This window comes from Miscanthus floridulus, chromosome 19, assembly GCF_019320115.1.
Source record: "Miscanthus floridulus cultivar M001 chromosome 19, ASM1932011v1, whole genome shotgun sequence".
In the NCBI taxonomy this organism is placed as follows: domain Eukaryota; kingdom Viridiplantae; phylum Streptophyta; class Magnoliopsida; order Poales; family Poaceae; genus Miscanthus; species Miscanthus floridulus.
The window spans coordinates 90,974,751-90,991,000 of NC_089598.1; the positions used below are offsets into that span (position 1 = coordinate 90,974,751).

Genomic DNA, 16,250 nt, shown 5'->3' on the forward strand with positions numbered 1-16,250 from the left:
GAACCAGATGGCCCACTGCATTTCTCCCATGCACTGGCAAGAATCAATGCTGAAGCACACACTGGAACAAAAGATAAGATGGAAAAGAACACGCAACAGCAAAACAGCCCCTCCACACAACACCAAGGCGACGCCTCTACACACATCACACCAAGAAAGCCAATTGTCGACAATGATTACAAAGTGAGTCCAATAGACACAGAAGCCGGATGCTTCATACTAATGAGTTACGACCATGCTAAGGTTGTACAAATAGGTGACCATGTTCTTACAGCCAAACAGCTACGCCCTAATTTCATAGATGGCTTTATATTAGATGAGGTAAACTGATTTCAGGTCCTTTTTGTCCACAATAACATGCAAACACCTACTATGTACTAATAACTCCACCCTTTGCAGGTCATAAATGCCTATGTTGATTTTAGCAACGTGGAGACTGAAGAGGCATCATTCATAACAACTTTTCAAGCCAGGAAGTTGGCTACAGATAAACTGGGTGACCAACGACTGACATTTAAGAAGTTAATTGCCAACAAATGTGTTCGAAGGCATTTGGTATGTAATACTAATTTTGTTTGGACACTTTTACTTGACATTTGCATTCAGGATAATATCCGTATTTATTTTTCAGGATAATATCCGCATTTGGTATGTAATACTGATTTTCAAAGTTTTTTCAGGTTTTCGTGCCTCTCCATATAAACAAAAACCACTGGGCTCTACTAGTGCTAAATTTTATAAAGAAAGAGGTCCAGCTACTTAACTCCTTAGCCTCAACCCGAGATGAAAACCAAGAGAAAGCATTGGTAAGTACAACGTAACACGTACCACCTATTCAATTACAATTACAGTTCGATCAAATTTAACATCTATCTCACCATCCACTAGGTGGAAAGCATACAAGAATGCATTGATTCTTCGGGCAACGATGGCTTGGTTAACTTGCACGCCTGGAAACGAATTCCTTATCATAACATACCGCAACAAACAGACGGGTACTCCTTTTCCCTTTTCTACATTAATGTTCTACTTAAATTACTAATTCTTATGTTCATTGCAGTCATTCATGCGGGGCGTTCATAATATTTTATATGCTAGCATGGGATGGAGAAAAAATGGCCTTTCATTTCACAAACGTGAGTCTTACAATCCTTGTTAATTCCAAATATCTACAGACTCATTCAATAATTGTTCTATGACAGTGCACAATTTTCACTTGTATAGACACAAATGCAAGGATTCAAACGGAGAATATGCACGAGGTTGCTCCTTTCTGATCGCAACATGAGACGACAACAATCGTACCAAAATCCTATCACGGTCTGAACTTTTAATTCATATTAAAAATGATCCAGATGCATCAACTTATACCAGACTGTACAAAATATGCTGGGTCTAACATTTTTCTTGATGATTCTTAGGAGGAAGAGTACTATGCAAACAATCCGGACGAACAACGCCAGCACGAACAGGCTGAAAATTCAAGCGATGTTCAAATAATAGAGACTAAAACTCCAAACCCTGAGGCTAGCACGAAAGAAGGGAAACGAAAAAAAGGAGGGAAAGGAACGAAAGGAACAGGATCTGAAAAAGGAACAGGAGCTCAAAATAGGAAAAGAGGACGACCGCCAACAAAATTAGTTGTCAATACTCCTCCTACTGTCGCAGATGAATTTAGTAGCGAATCTATCGCTAAACGAGTTCAAAGGGCTAAGCATCCAGGGAAACAGCAGACCAGCCCTTTTAGGCCTTTTTAGAACTAATGTGATGTCTATTTAGTAAGCTATATTTGATCTTTAGTTTGTCCAGATGACTAGAACGATGTGTGTTCAGACCTAAACGATGTGCTGAACTAAATTCATGTGTGTTCAGGCGCAAATACTTAGTCAAACATTTTCTTTAGCAATTCCTGCAAATATTTGCGGCGGTAGACAAGGCTACCCTCTACAACAAACATATGCCCCCATGGGAAGAGGTGTAAGTAGATGCAAACCGTGCACAAGACAAGAACGGCTGAAAGAAGATTAGAGGACTCAACCTGAACCCCAGTGGAGAAGAAGTCAAGATAGGATAGAACAGCCATTAGCGCACCAGCTCGCAAACAGGCCGTTGGGTGCTCCAGAGAGATCTTCTTAAGGGCCTGTAGAGACTGAGAAGGCGAGTAAAGTAAATGTGTTAGCAGCACCTTGATCATTTTTTTTAGATAATGAGGATGACTGATCATATAGAGCGAAAAAAGAAGGAAAGGCACCACCTGCTCGGCGAGGTCCATGTACTCTATGGTGAACAGTCGAGCAAAGAAGCTCTGCTCTGATCCTCTCCAGCATCCGCCGAGGCCCAGCTTGGTGTTTTTTCCTAGGTCCATGACAATAATAATTACTACTTTCATTTCTCAACGAAGCGAGATGTATAATTAGGAGTATTATATACATAGATCAAGTGCAAGTGCAGCAAACACCTTTCTACAAACCACCATGCTCACATACTCACATCAAACCCATGCTGCTGGTTACTACGTACTACTAGCAGGCGAGGGAGACACAGATCCTGGACCGGCCTAAACAAAACACAACATGGCTTTTTTTTAAATCTGTCAACGAACTGCTACAAAATAATGTGCCGTGTCATGCGGGGCCTCCTCTACAGTTAGCTTTAGCTTCACCACATCATGAAGCTACACTATGCTCTACGGACTGGACCGCCTGGACGGCCTTTCATCAGAAGTTGCACAAGTGCATCTGATCTCCCGGTTGGCACCCTGGATCTAGATGATGACCTGCATCTTTCTTCCTGTAATCACCACCAACCGCGGCCCAAGTCAACAAGCAAACCCGACCTATATGTGCATTCCAAAACTTCTGCTGCCATTTTCAGAATACATGCTCCGAGATTCAGGATGCTTCTCTTCTATTCAAAGATCCAACAAAATCGTCACAAAATTGCATCAGAGAAAGAAATCATTCAAAAAAAGATTAAAAAACTCTTCACCTCTTATATTAATATGTTGAATATCCTTATCCTTGCTCAACTCTTACGTTTCTTCTTCACTTTGCCCTATGGTAGCTGTCTTGCTACTAGTAGTGCACTGTGGAGATAGCCTGGTTTTTTCAGTGTTCAGGCACAGAAGTGCATCATCTTCTGCAGAAAAATAAAGTATACCCCTGATGATCTTTTGCCTAGTAAAATTCATGAAAACTCAATCAAACAGGTTATCCTTATGAAAGATTTAATCATCTTTTAAGAGGGAGTCCAGTCTCTATAGAACAAGAAATACAATTCCTAACTTCCTGCAGATTACCATGTAAAATTATTTACAAAAAAAATGAAAGTATAGAAATATGAGATACCTGTCAAGCTTTGATCTGAATAGCTAGATGTAGGCATTGCACCACCAGTGTGTGCAGGTATTGATACAGTAAAACTTTCAGATCTATCCAATTCCTTACGAAACACTTGTAACTCTACCTAAAAGAACAGGAAAAAGGTAAAGATAATATGTTACTATTATTTCCAATGTATATTTGGTCTAGTGAACTCTAATGAAAATTCTTGCCACAACCCACAAGTGCTAATAGCAAAACAATAGCAATAAAGCCTACTATCCAAGCACGCTGGGTAGGCTGTTACTGGTAAAAAAAACACTACATATGCATTTAGAAAGAGGAGCAACCTTGGTAACTCTTTTTTCTATGTCAAACTTTGAACAAAAAACATTAAGATGGCATGACTTCTCTGGCTAAAAAAGGATTGTAATGCATATCAGTAAAAGCATTAAGATACTCAATTTCAAATATTGATACAATTCATAGTGTATCTCATCGGTTAACAGATTCTTCTGTTTGGTCTGATTTGCTTAAAGTCAAGGATATCTATCTGATGGGTACCGACATCTGTATGAAAAATGGAAACCTCACTAGATTCTAGAAGGATAGATGGCTTTATCAACAACCTCTTTGTTTGACAGAGCCAGAGCTTTTTGAACTATGTGAGAGGGTTCAAAGTACTAAGTGGGCTCGACTCGTCACAGGCTAACATCACTTCGAGATGACCAAGCCAATCAAGCTCAGGTCAATAAGAAATTGCAGGTTCAGATCAATAAGAAATTGCAGGTTTAATGCAGTGATTGCTAGACAAAACTGACAGAACTCCTATATTTAGTGAACATTTGGCTCATGAAGTGAAATGCAGAACAAAATCAGCAATTCTATACAAATTCAACAATCCAGGAATACTTACAACGTGGATAACTTAAGAACTAGGGAATCGGTGTATGTACCTGCATCGGGGAGAGGTTGCTGTTGACGAACTGGGCGACAGTCTCCTTCCTGGCCGTGAGCTTCTGGCAGACCTCGCCGTCCTGGAGGCAGCTGCGGATCTTGGCCCAGTTCTGCGAGTCCTCCACCCTCCTCTGCATCCAGGTGGAGTAGTCCCCGAGGCGGTACTCCTTGTACCCCCTGCCGGAGACGACCCACCCGACGCCGTGGTTGGTGACGACGAAGGCGAATACGGTGAAGGCGAAGAGGAGCAGGATGAGGAGGAAGAGCCAGAGGAGGCACGAGGCGAGGCAGAGTGCCCCCGCGAGGCCCGTGAGGGAGAGCACGAGGAGGAGCACCCCCAGCGCGATCACGGGCCGCTGCAGGAACCCCCCGCCCCCTAGCGCGATGAACGGGACCGTGGACGCCGCCGGTCCCGGATCTCGCCTCCTCCACCATCTTTGTGGCGGCCGATTTGAGCAACCTCGGACCGCCGCGGACGCGCGCACCACGCCGCCCGCACCCTCCCGGCAGCTGGGTCGGCCGCCGCCGCCGGGCCCGGATCTCGCCTCCTCCACCGCCTTTCCTGGATCTACGCGGTGCCGCCATTCGCCAGAGACTGGTGAGAAGCTTCGCATGCTCTGGCCGCCCTTGCCCTCGCCCTGGTAGTCGGCGCCGCCGCAGCCCTGCCTGGCCCTCGCCCTCGCCCTCGCCCTAGCAGCCAACGCCGCCACAGCACACACGAAGGAAGAACAAATAGACAGACGAGAGTGGCTAAGGTTGAATTCGAGAAATAAACATTTTACAAACTATACTACTTCAATTATTCATATACTACTCAAAGATTATTTTACTATTATAAATTTACTATTCTACCCTTAATTACATAAAACAATTTCAAAAATAGAATTATCCCCTCTTTTCTTAAGGGCTGATCCCACCAATTTTAGTATGCACTTAGTGCATATGGTCCCACCATTTAGTATGCACTTTGTGCCTATCTAATTGGTTCCTCTTGGTTCCTCTGTCTTTTTAGCCGTCGGATCGGCCCTCGTGAGCCATCTATTTTCCGACAACCATTGTAAAAATTCTCATTATTTATATATAAGTTAGAATCAGAACTGTAATGGCAGCTGCTCTACTTGTGATTGCACAAAGTGCCGAATACAGATAATGATAGTATGCTGAAATGAAGCTTTGGAAATGCATCATATCAATCATCGTAATAATAGAAGTTTCAGAAGAGCTTTATTACTTTCCTTGGATAGGTACCGAGAGAGTAATAAGAGGTATAGAATTAACTAAAGACTTGGTCCTCCCAAGTTACTATCAGTTATATCTATTGGTACCTCTCCATGACATGCTTTGCTAGAATACATACACAGACACCCAATATCGAAATGTGTAACCACACTGAAAAAAGAAATGCATTTCCCTAGGTGAGAGACGTCTCAGCATACCTTTGCTCCTTTAAATCAAAACTGGATAACCGATTTCATCAGCTCCAAGTTTTAACAGCTCAATGCCTCATTCAAGCCCCTGGTACCATGCCTCATTCAACACCATCGTCCTCTTAGATGCACTACTTTTTTAAATGTCAGGTTTATTCAAATTGTTTGTGTTCCAAACAAAATGATAGTTAGATATATGCAAACCAGATGCTAAGATGTTTACTTCTTACTACATATAAGCTCTCAGGATCACCGGCTCAGGTGAGTCGACCACTCATCAGTCTTGTCGACCACGGCCGAGCACAACAGAGGCTGTCCGACCACACACACTATGGCTCTAGGTAGAAGAAGAGGGAGAACAGAGCATACACACAGTACAAGCATCAGCGTTGGCCGGAGCCCTATATAAGAGATGGCAAAACTGAACTCCCTTTGTTGAGTTGCAGTGGCAAACTATATATACAACTATATCCATCTAGTCCCAGTACAGCTGCACTGCTACAACAGTGACTAGATAACACCACAGGACTGACTTCTGCGCTTGTCCCTGCATGTGGCTACAGTCCGGTATGTGAGCCGTTCGGCGCCTGCCTCTACAGCGGCTACAGTACTACAGCAGAGAGCATTTTTGGCACCGCCTTCCCTTGCTGTGTGTTCATACAAGAAAGCAATAGATTATCTAACAATTCTTCCCCTAATCCTATTGCTATCCCTTATACCCCCTCCATACTGATCATCTCCTTTAGCTCCGTGAGTCGAAGACGTCCGCGCGGCTTGGTGAGGACGTCCGCGAGTTGCCGACCAGTTTCGACGAACTCAACGACGATCTGCCCTCCATCAACACAGTCCCTGAGGAAGTGGAACTTCACATCGATGTGTTTGCTCCGGTCGTGCAGAATCGGATTCTTCACGAGGGCGATGGCGGGCTGGTTATCGACCATCAGTGCTGGTGGGTGAGCTTCCACGCCGGTCAGCTCGCCCAGCAGCTAGCGCAGCCACACAACTTGGCACGCCGCTGTGGCCGTCGCTACGTACTCTACCTCGCACGTAGATAGCGCCACCACCTTCTGTTTCAGCGATAGCCATGAAATTGGAGCCGACTCGAGGAAGACGAGCACTCTAGAGGTGCTCCGCTGTCCGTCGATGTCCCCCGCCATGTCTGCATCGCTAAACACAGCGAGCTGTAGCCTACTCCCACCGGTGTTAGGGAAGATGATCCCCTTATCCACCGTCCCTTTGACGTAGCGCAATAGCCGCTTCACCGCAGCCCAGTGATCCTCTCTAGGATCCTCCATGAAGCGACTAACGTAGCCCACGACGAACGCAATGTCCGGCATAGTGTGGACTAGGTAGTGCAGACCGCCGATGATGCTCTGGTAGAGAGTTGCATCCACCTTCGTCGTGGTGCTGACCTTCGTCAGCTTCAGTCGCTCCTCTATCGGAGTCACGCATGGCTTGCACTCAGCCATGCCGCTCTGCTCCAACAGCTTCGAGGCATACGTGCTCTGATCGAGCGTGAGTTCCTCCTTCCCCTATTTCACCTTAATGCCGAGGTAGTAGGAGAGTGTGCCGAGATCGCTCATTCAAAAATGAGCCGCCATCTCACGCTTGAATTTGTTGATGTGCTCCGTGCACGCGTCGGTGATGATCAAGTCGTCCACATACACGCCGATGATGAGCTCCTCCTTCCCCTATTGCCGTGTGTAAAGCACGTGCTCGGTTGCGCACCGCTGGAACCTAAGCTCGCCCAGCGTGGCGTCAAGCTTGGTGTTCCATGCTCATGGGGCCTGTCGTAGCCTATAGAGCGCCTTGCGCAGTCGGAGCACCATGTGCTCCTCTCCCTTGATAGCAAAACCTAGAGGTTGCCTGACGAAGACTGTCTCCGCCAGCTCACCATTGAGGAAGGCCGATTTAACGTCCAAGTGATTGATGCGCTAGTCCTTTGCTGCTGCCAAGGCTAGTAGCAAACGGACAGACTCCATGCGCGCTACTAGCGCAAAGACTTCCTCAAAGTCTATGCCCTCGCGCTGAACATAGCCTTAGGTGCCAGGCATGCCTTGTGCTTGACAATGGCGCCGAGCTCATCCCGCTTGACCTTGTACACCCACTTCAGGCTGATTGGACGGCATCCTGGAGGTGGATCGACGAGCTGCAATGTCTCATTTTTCTCGGTCGCCTTTATCTCCTCCAGCATCGCCCGTTGCCTATTTCCATCGCGCTCGGCCATCACGAACATGGGTGGTTCCTCTACGCTGACGAGCAGTAGCTCTTGATCATTAAGCAGCCGACCAGCCAGGCCTGAGGGCCCTGTGCCACCGACGATGTCATCCAGCCTGCGGAACCGCACCTCCCCACCTTCGTGGAAGGCATCCACGAACTCAGTGATGTCACTTGGAGGTGAGGCGAACTCGATCAGTGTTGATGGAGTTCCCTATTCTACCTGAGTGCTCGGCACCCCGGTTGTAGTGCTCGGCACTACTCCTGGACAGCTCGTCACCACTCCTGGAGTGGTGTGCACCCCTCTTGGAGTGCTCGGCACACGTCTTGCAGTGGTCGGCACCACTGCAAGACCCCTCAGCTCCGCTACAGGAGTGCTCGGCATCCGTCCTGGAGTGGTCACCACCACTGCAGAACCTCCCAGCACCACTCCTGGCGTGCTCGGCATCCCTCCATAAGTGCTCAGCACTCCTCCCTGAGTGCTCGGCATCCCTCCCGAAGTGCTCGGCACCACCCTAGGAGTGTTCGGCTCTGTTGCTGGAGTGCTCGGCACCCCTCCCAGAGTGCTTGGCACCTCTTCCCCAGTGTCTCCACCACCATGGATGACCAGGTGCTCGATGACAAAGGTGCTGGTGAAGCCGCCAGCTTCCCTCGTGCTCGGACTGCTCCAGTCCCAAGCCGCCTTCTCATCGAGCACGACGTCGCGCGAGACAAGTACCTTGTTTCCACGTGGGTTGTAGAGCCAGTATGCCTTGGTATCCTCCACGTAGCCTAGGAACACCATCGGTGTGCTCCTGTCCTCCAGCTTGGTGAGGATTGGCTTCGTCTTCCTGACGTAGCCGATGCAGCTAAATGTCCAGAGGAAGGACACGCTCGGCTTGCGCCCATACCAAGCTTCGAACGACGTCTTGCCCGTCAAGGCCTTGGTCGAAGCACGGTTGAGGATGAACACCACCGTGGTCACCGCCTCACCCAAGAACCTTATGGGCATGCATTTGGCCTTCATCATGGATCGAGCCATGTCGACCACCGTCTGGTTCCGTATCTCCACCACGCCATTCTGTTGTGGCGAGTACGACGCGGTGTGATGTCGCACCACACCCTGATCCGCGCAGTATGCAACGAACTCCACCGAAGTGAATTCACCGCCGCGATCAGTCCTCAGCACACGGAGCTTCATGCCGCTCTTGGCCTCCGCGCGCATCTTGAACTTCTTGATCACCGTCGCCGCTTCGTCCTTGCTCGTCAGGAGTTGTAGCCACATGTAGCGACTACAATCATCCATGAGCAGGAGGAAGTACCGCCGACCACCATTTGTAACTAGCGTGATCGGCCCGTAGATGTCGCCGTGGACGAACTCGAGAGCGTCCTTCGCGTGATACTTGGCCACCTTTGGGAACGGTAACCTCCTCTGCTTCCTAGCCAAGCAGCTGTCACATAGCTCGCATCAGTGCTTGATGTGGGGTAGCCCTCGAACCATTTTCTCCAACCAACCAAGCGCGTCGAAGCTGAGATGTCTGAACCGGGCATGCCACAGCCATGGTTCCTCGGTATGCCTTGCCGCCAGGCACATCGGCTGCTCTACCTTTAGGTCGAGTAGGTACAACTGGTTTAGAGACCTCTTCACCTTGGCGAGAAGTCGCTGCTCCCGGTCCCTGATCCTAAGGACTCCGTCCTTGATCAGTACCTTGCTACCGCGCTCATCCAGCTGACCAATGCTGATGATACTGGAACGCAGCTGCAGGATGTAATATACATCCGTTAGCGCGCGGTGCTCCCTGTTTTGGCACCTGAAGATGATGGTGCCGCGCCCTCGGATAGCCACCCTTGAGCCGTCACCAAACTTCACCGTACCGGTAACATCGTCGTCGAGCTCGGAGAAGGATGCCTTGGAGCCCGTCATGTGGTTGCTAGCTCTAGAGTCCAGGTACCACCGCTGCTCCTGGTCGGCGCCAACACGTCCGAGGTGGACTTAGGCGCGTGGTTCATCGAGGTTGACAGCCTTTAGGGCCTTTCTAGGTCCTTGCATCGTCGTCGCCTCTTCTTTCTCCTCGGCCTCGACGTCGTGCAGTGCATAGAACGTCGCCATCAGGATAGTGGCCTCATCATCATCATCAGCTTGCGTCAGATGAGACTCAGCCTTCTTCTCCTGCTTGCGATTTGGGCACTCCCGTGCCCAATGGCCCGTCTTCCCGCAGCGTCGATAGACGTTAGGGTCGACCTGCTTCTTTTTCACCGAAGAAGCCTTGCCACGGCGTTTGTCATCGCCATCGTGGATAGAGGAGGCTACCTCGGAGTTCCTCCGAGCAACCCACTCCTCCTCTGTTAGCAGCAGTTTGCCACTGTCCTTCGTTGCTGTCGCCTGCTCCAAGCGCTCGTCCACCGCCCGTAGACGGCCTGTCACATCCTCAATGGTGAGGGTGGACAAGTCCAGCATCGTCTCTATAGAGCGAGCGATCTGGATGTACTTTGCTGGCACGGAGTGGAGGTACTTGGAGACTGTCTCCTCTTCGTCGATGGTGACATCGTGGCTCTTCAGCTTGCTGATGAGCGTCTGCAGGCGGAGGGAGAAATCCTCCACCGTTTCACCATCCTTGAACTTGAGGTTGGCGTACTCCTGCTTCAGAAGCTGGGCCGTCGCCTTCTTTGCGCGATCGGAACCGACGCGCATCGTCACAATAGCCTCACACGCCTCCTTAGCAGAGCTCTTCGCCCCCAACGGCTCCCTATACTCCGCCGGTACAGCAGCGAGGATAGCCTCCAACGCTGACATGTCATCTTCCTCATTTTCGGTGCCCTTGTCAACAGCATTCTAGAGCCATCGGGCTCTGAGCTTGACCTTCATGGTCACCGACCACTCTCCATAGCGTCGGCCAACTAGTGCCGCTGACTTCCTGCACCATGCGAACAACGACCTCAGATCATGGTTGGACAGCCATAGTAGTGCCACTGTTGTCTCCCATTTCCGAACCGTTCGTCATCGCCAGCGGTTAGTCCGGCGACGGCGTTTGTACGGCTCTGATACCACTTGTTAGCCCACAGTATCACCGGCTCAGGTGAGTCGGCCACTCACCAGTCTTGTCGACCATGGCCGAGCACGACAGAGGCTGTCCAACCACACGCACTATGGCTCGAGGTAGAAGAAGAGGGAGAACAGAGCATACACATATAGTACAAGCACCAGCGTTGGCCGAAGCCCTGTATAGGAGATGGTAAAACTGAACTCTCTTTGTTGAGTTGCAGTGGCAAACTATATATACAACTATATCCATACAGTTGTCCTGCTGCAACAGTGACTAGATAACACCGTAGGACTGACTTCTGCGTCTGTTCTTGCATGTGGCTACAGTTCGACAGGTAAGCCGTTCGACGTCTGCCTCTACAGCAGCTACAGTACTATAGTAGGGAGCCTTTTCGGCACAGCCTTCCCTTGCTATGTGTTTATATAAGGAAGCAATAGATTATCTAACAATTCGGCTGAGCTGGATTAAAGTCGGCTGGTCGTTTTCGGTTGATTTGTTGTGAGAGAAAAACACTGTTCTGACTGGTAGATGAACAATGTTTTGTGAGGAGGAAGCAGCTGGCTCCAACCAGCCGAACGGACTATCATGGTTTGCCAATAAAGGATATTGAATGAAAAAAGCTAGATTTATTACCTGAACTTCCTTGATGCATGAGTATTTCAGAACTTCCGTGATGTATACGTATTTTAAAATACTTCTTCATTGCTATGATCCCTGTACCTGTACGAGATAGCATCGGAAGATGCAGTAGTAGTTGTAGCAGCTGTCCAACCGGGGACAGGGGCCTGAACCGTTTCTGGCCGGATTGTTTGTCATATTTACGTAAGCTATCAGCAGCCGGAATGATTCCCGGGTCAATCCTCGCTAAACGAACAGGGCCTTAGGGTGATCATCGGTGGCCAGGGAGCCCGGCTCGACCTCTACGGTCCATGTCAATCGCAACAGGCCACCCGTTGGTCCGGACAGCATGAAGCGGATGGGCGAGGGGGCAGCGATGCACGGACGCCGGATCCAGTCGTCGTTACGATCGGCTTCGCCGCCTCGGTAGAGGGGAACCGGATGCAACAACGGAGCTATGAACAGGTGCAGTGAGGCAACATATTAGATACCAACCAACCAATTTGTGTAAAGTTAGAAACTACCAATTAAGACCACTATATGTTGATCCAATAGATGGGGTGAAAGGGTTTAAGCGTAGAAAAAAGGCTGACGGGTGGGGGCTTAAGCGCAAAAAAATCTCACCTCTCACCCTATCCATTAGATCGGTATCTAGTGGTCCTGATTGATAGTTTCTAAATTTATACAAGTTGGTTGGTTCACACGTGATACGTTGCCATGTAGTGAGGAGTAGCCGGGCGTGGCTGCGTGGGGCAGTAGATGCTGGGTCCTCCTTGAACAGGCTGAAGGACGGCGGACTCGGTCGGCAGCCCGTCCTTGACGACATTGGAAGGATCGATTACACAACCATGCTAGGCTAGCACGTCATAAAAAGGATTGTTTTGTTATGGCAGATGATATGGCGGTGATCGTCGGCTAACACGGATGTCATAGAAAATCACGGCACGCCGAGAGAGAGGAAGCGGACGGAACAGGGAGGGTGGGCGACATATCAGTGCACAGCCAAGACTCACGATATGATTGAGGGGGTGATTGATTTTTTGTTGCTGGTTTTTGTGACTGTTTCCTGTTTCTCGATATTCGTTTTTTGGAAAGAAATAAAAGACAAATCTGAGAGAGATGAATGGGGAAAGGTGGGCCACAGAGGAAGCCTTCTATTTTCTTCTTCGTCCGGCCTATTGAAGAATAGTGCGTGTGCAGCGCTGGGACTGTGCACCCATGCTCCCCCATATGCCTCCCCCACCCCTCCCACCGGTGATGCATCCCTCTGCTGATCCCCTCCGGTGATGGGAGGCCTCTACGACCTGGACATTGGCATAGGGCTGGAGATCGAACTTCTGGTGGATGGTCGGTTCCGTCTTCCCTTCTCCTCAAGTGATATTGGTTTTTCCTTTTGGTTGCGAGCTTTGGTCGTTCTGTGATAGGGCTCAATGCGGATTCAGTTGGCCTTCTTCTCCAATCCTGCCTTGGGGGGTCATCCATGGATTTTCAAGTTGCTCACCTCTCGGATTGGATGTATCATTTTACCCTCTCTTGCGAGAAAGTTGGTTTTCCTGTTTACAAACTTAAGAAATTATGTAGCAAGGAATTCTCAGTTTTCTTCTTCCTTTGGGGCAATGGAGGCCCTGATTGGGTAAAAGATTTTGATCTTTGGCATCAGACCAAAAGGAAAAACATGTGGATGTTGTGCGCTCTCAAGCTGCTCCTTCATCAGGCAAATCTTCAGTGTTCAAACGCCTTTTGTTTTCGAAGAATTATCATGAGAATTATCTATCAGTGCCTGCTAGAATGAAGGATCGCCATCTCTCTCACTCTTCGCGATGTCAACTTTGCTTGGTCTCCAAGGAAAGCGTGGCATCAAAAGCTTTCATCACTGGCTGCTATAATCTGAGCAATGAGGACCCAGTGATCGTCAAGCTCGAGCCCCTGGTGCACAAGGATGATTTTGGTTGCATGGCCAATGAGCTTCGCAAGTTCTCCAGAGAAGTGCATCATGTGCGTGTCACTAAGATCCAGCCTTGTCCTTTAGGCGTCAGTTCGGTTTAGCAGTCCTCTGGAGCGCGAGAAGTTTCTTGGCCCGGTTTCTCCTTTGGAAACTACAACTTGTCCGTTTGCAAGCACGATGTAGTAGTTAATGCAAGGTCTTTTGATCTGGATTGAGAAGCCTGGATGATATGCTACTTGGATTTCCAGAAGGTCTTCGCCATGTTGTTGTCATTGCTAGGGCAATTTCTACCATTGGCATTGTTTGGTACACTGGCAAGACTCTAACAACCTGCCCAAGGTCATGTTGAAAGTTTACCTCAACGACGACGTGAGGATCCCATATTTTGTGAAGGTGAATGTTCGGCTCCCTCCCAAGGGTCGTTCATGGGCAGTCCCCGTCATTGCTCTAAAGAAGAAGAGTGTGCCAGAGATACTGGATAATGAGGCTTTTGTCACCTATTCCTCTAGCAAGATCAAATTCTACCCTCGACAGACTCTAACATTGGAGGGATTTACAACATGAACTTAGATGATGAAGTTAACCCAGAGGGTGAAGTTCAGGATGGTATCGTAGAAGTGGTGGAAAAAGTTGCAGAGGCAGTTGGCAAGGAGTCAGTCTAGCATGGGAATTCTATATAGTTCCTTCACCTATGCCATTTATCACTCTAAGAAGGAAATAGTGATCCTAAAACTTGACTTTGAAAAGGCTTTTAATAAGGTTGAAAACCAAACTAACCTGGAGGTTCTCAAGCACAGAGGTTTCACTAACAAATGGGTCAAGTGGGTAGAAGGCATCCTAAATTCTAGAACCTCTTCTGTGTTGCTAAATGGAATTCCTAGTAAACCTTTTACCTACAAAAGAAGGGTTAAACAAGGAGATCCTCTATCTCCTCTCCTTTTTATTCTCACAAATGATCTGCTACAATCCATCATTAACAAAGCATGGAAGCTAGGGGTTCTGTCCCACCCTTTAAGTGAGGACTTTGGTGGTGACTTTCTAGTTGTGCAGTATGCTGATGATACTTTACTCATCCTCCCAACCAAAGCCAAAACCCTTTTCAACTTAAAGGATCATATCTTTCTCTAATTCCACTTGCCTTCATGTAAATTTCAACAAATCTTTTTTGGTGCCAATAAATGTAGAAGACACCCAAGCCAAGCATCTAGCAGAAACATTTGGTTGAAAGGTTGGAACAATGCCATTCACATACCTTGGCTCGCCCCTAGGCACCACAAGACCTAGCTTACAAGAATTCACCCCTCTTCTTTCAAGAATAGAGGGCAGACTTGGAGGAATCAACAAATTCCAAATTCCATTCACCTACCTTGGCTTACCCCTGGGCACCACCAAACCTAGCTTACAAGAATTTAACCCTCTTCTTTCAAGAATAGAGGGCACACTTGGAGGAATCAACAAATTCATCTCCTATCATGGAAGGTTTATTCTGGTAAACTCTGTGTTCTAAGCCCTACCAACCTTTTACATGTGCAATCTTCAATTACCTCCATAGATCATCAAACAAATAGACAGATACAGAAAGCATTGTCCTTGGAGAGGGGGTGACATCAACAAGAAAGGTTCATGCTTAGCTAACTGGGAAATAGCCTGCAGAGCAAAAGAAGATGGGGGCCTAGGGATGATCAAAATGAAAAACCAGAATTGAGCCCTACTCATCAAGCATTTATGCAACTTCTACAACCATGCAGAAATCTCATGGGTGACCCTAACCTAGACAAAATTGTATAACACACATGCCCCTCCCCATGCAAGAAGTCCATGGGTTCTTTTTGGTGGAAAGATGTTCTCAAATTAGCTGAAGATTTTAGAACTCTGACTCACTGTATAACAAACAAAGGAAATTCAGTGATGTTTTAGCAAGACAACTGGTTTACCTCACCCCTAAAAAGTATGTTCCCCCAACCGTTTTCATTTGGAATCAAGCCAAAAGAGTCAGTAGTTTACTTCCTAGAAGCTCAGATAGATAGAGTCTTCGACCTGCCACTCTCCTCCTAGGCTTTAGACCAACTGGATTCACTCCAAGACCTTATTCAGGGAAGGAGTTGGACGCTTGACTTAGAAGGCAGTTGGAAGTACATTTGCAACTTAGAACTCTACTCGGCAAAGAAAACCTACTCCCATCTACAAGGTGCTCTGGAGGGCTCACCTCTTTTTCCTTGGCTATGGTCCTCTTGCAAAACCTTGGGAAGCATAAATTCTTTTTCTGGCTGCTGCTCAGAGATAGGCTTAATACTAGAAACCTACTAATTAAGGAGGAAGAACAAATTGCTGAAAGACTAAAATTTTGTCCTATGCAATAATGACTGTGAAGAAACCAGTTTCGATGTCTTCTTCGAATGCCCCTTCAGCACTACTTGTTGGAACTCCCTTTCTATTCATTGGGACATTACTTTGTAGCCCTTAGATACGGTGATCGAGGCCAGAACCTCTTCTAGTAATCCTATCTTCGAGAGTTGATGATCACTGCATGTTGGACCATGTGGAAAACATGAAATGGAGTCATCTTTGACAATGATACGTACAGCCTCAAAAATTGGAAGTATATCTTTAAAGAGGAGCTTGGATTGGTTTGCATCAAGGCCATAGTCAGAAACTAGCTCTAGATTTGTGGTGAGAGAATTTCCATTAGAAGATGTATCTCTTTTTTCTTTTGAGCTTTACAAGCTTTGTAACTGTGCATACA

At 47.8% G+C, this 16,250-nt stretch overlaps 1 protein-coding gene and 2 long non-coding RNA genes across 3 annotated transcripts; 1 reads left to right on the forward strand and 2 right to left on the reverse strand.

Moving 5' to 3' along the window:
• The first annotated feature begins 718 nt into the window (after positions 1-718).
• LOC136526799 (uncharacterized) lies at positions 719-1,562 on the forward strand. Its single transcript, XR_010776586.1, has 3 exons — positions 719-995; positions 1,061-1,136; positions 1,225-1,562. It is a non-coding gene; the product is annotated as an uncharacterized lncRNA (long non-coding RNA).
• Positions 1,563-2,461: 899 nt separating this feature from the next.
• On the reverse strand, positions 2,462-4,429 carry LOC136525340 (uncharacterized). Its single transcript, XR_010776495.1, has 3 exons — positions 4,277-4,429; positions 2,989-3,138; positions 2,462-2,907 (listed from the first exon to the last, which is right to left on the reverse strand). It is a non-coding gene; the product is annotated as an uncharacterized lncRNA (long non-coding RNA).
• Positions 4,430-6,690: 2,261 nt separating this feature from the next.
• LOC136526353 (secreted RxLR effector protein 161-like) lies at positions 6,691-6,999 on the reverse strand. Its single transcript, XM_066519046.1, has one exon. The coding sequence runs from the start codon at positions 6,997-6,999 to the stop codon at positions 6,691-6,693; it is 309 nt and encodes a 102-aa protein (XP_066375143.1).
• Positions 7,000-16,250: the final 9,251 nt, after the last annotated feature.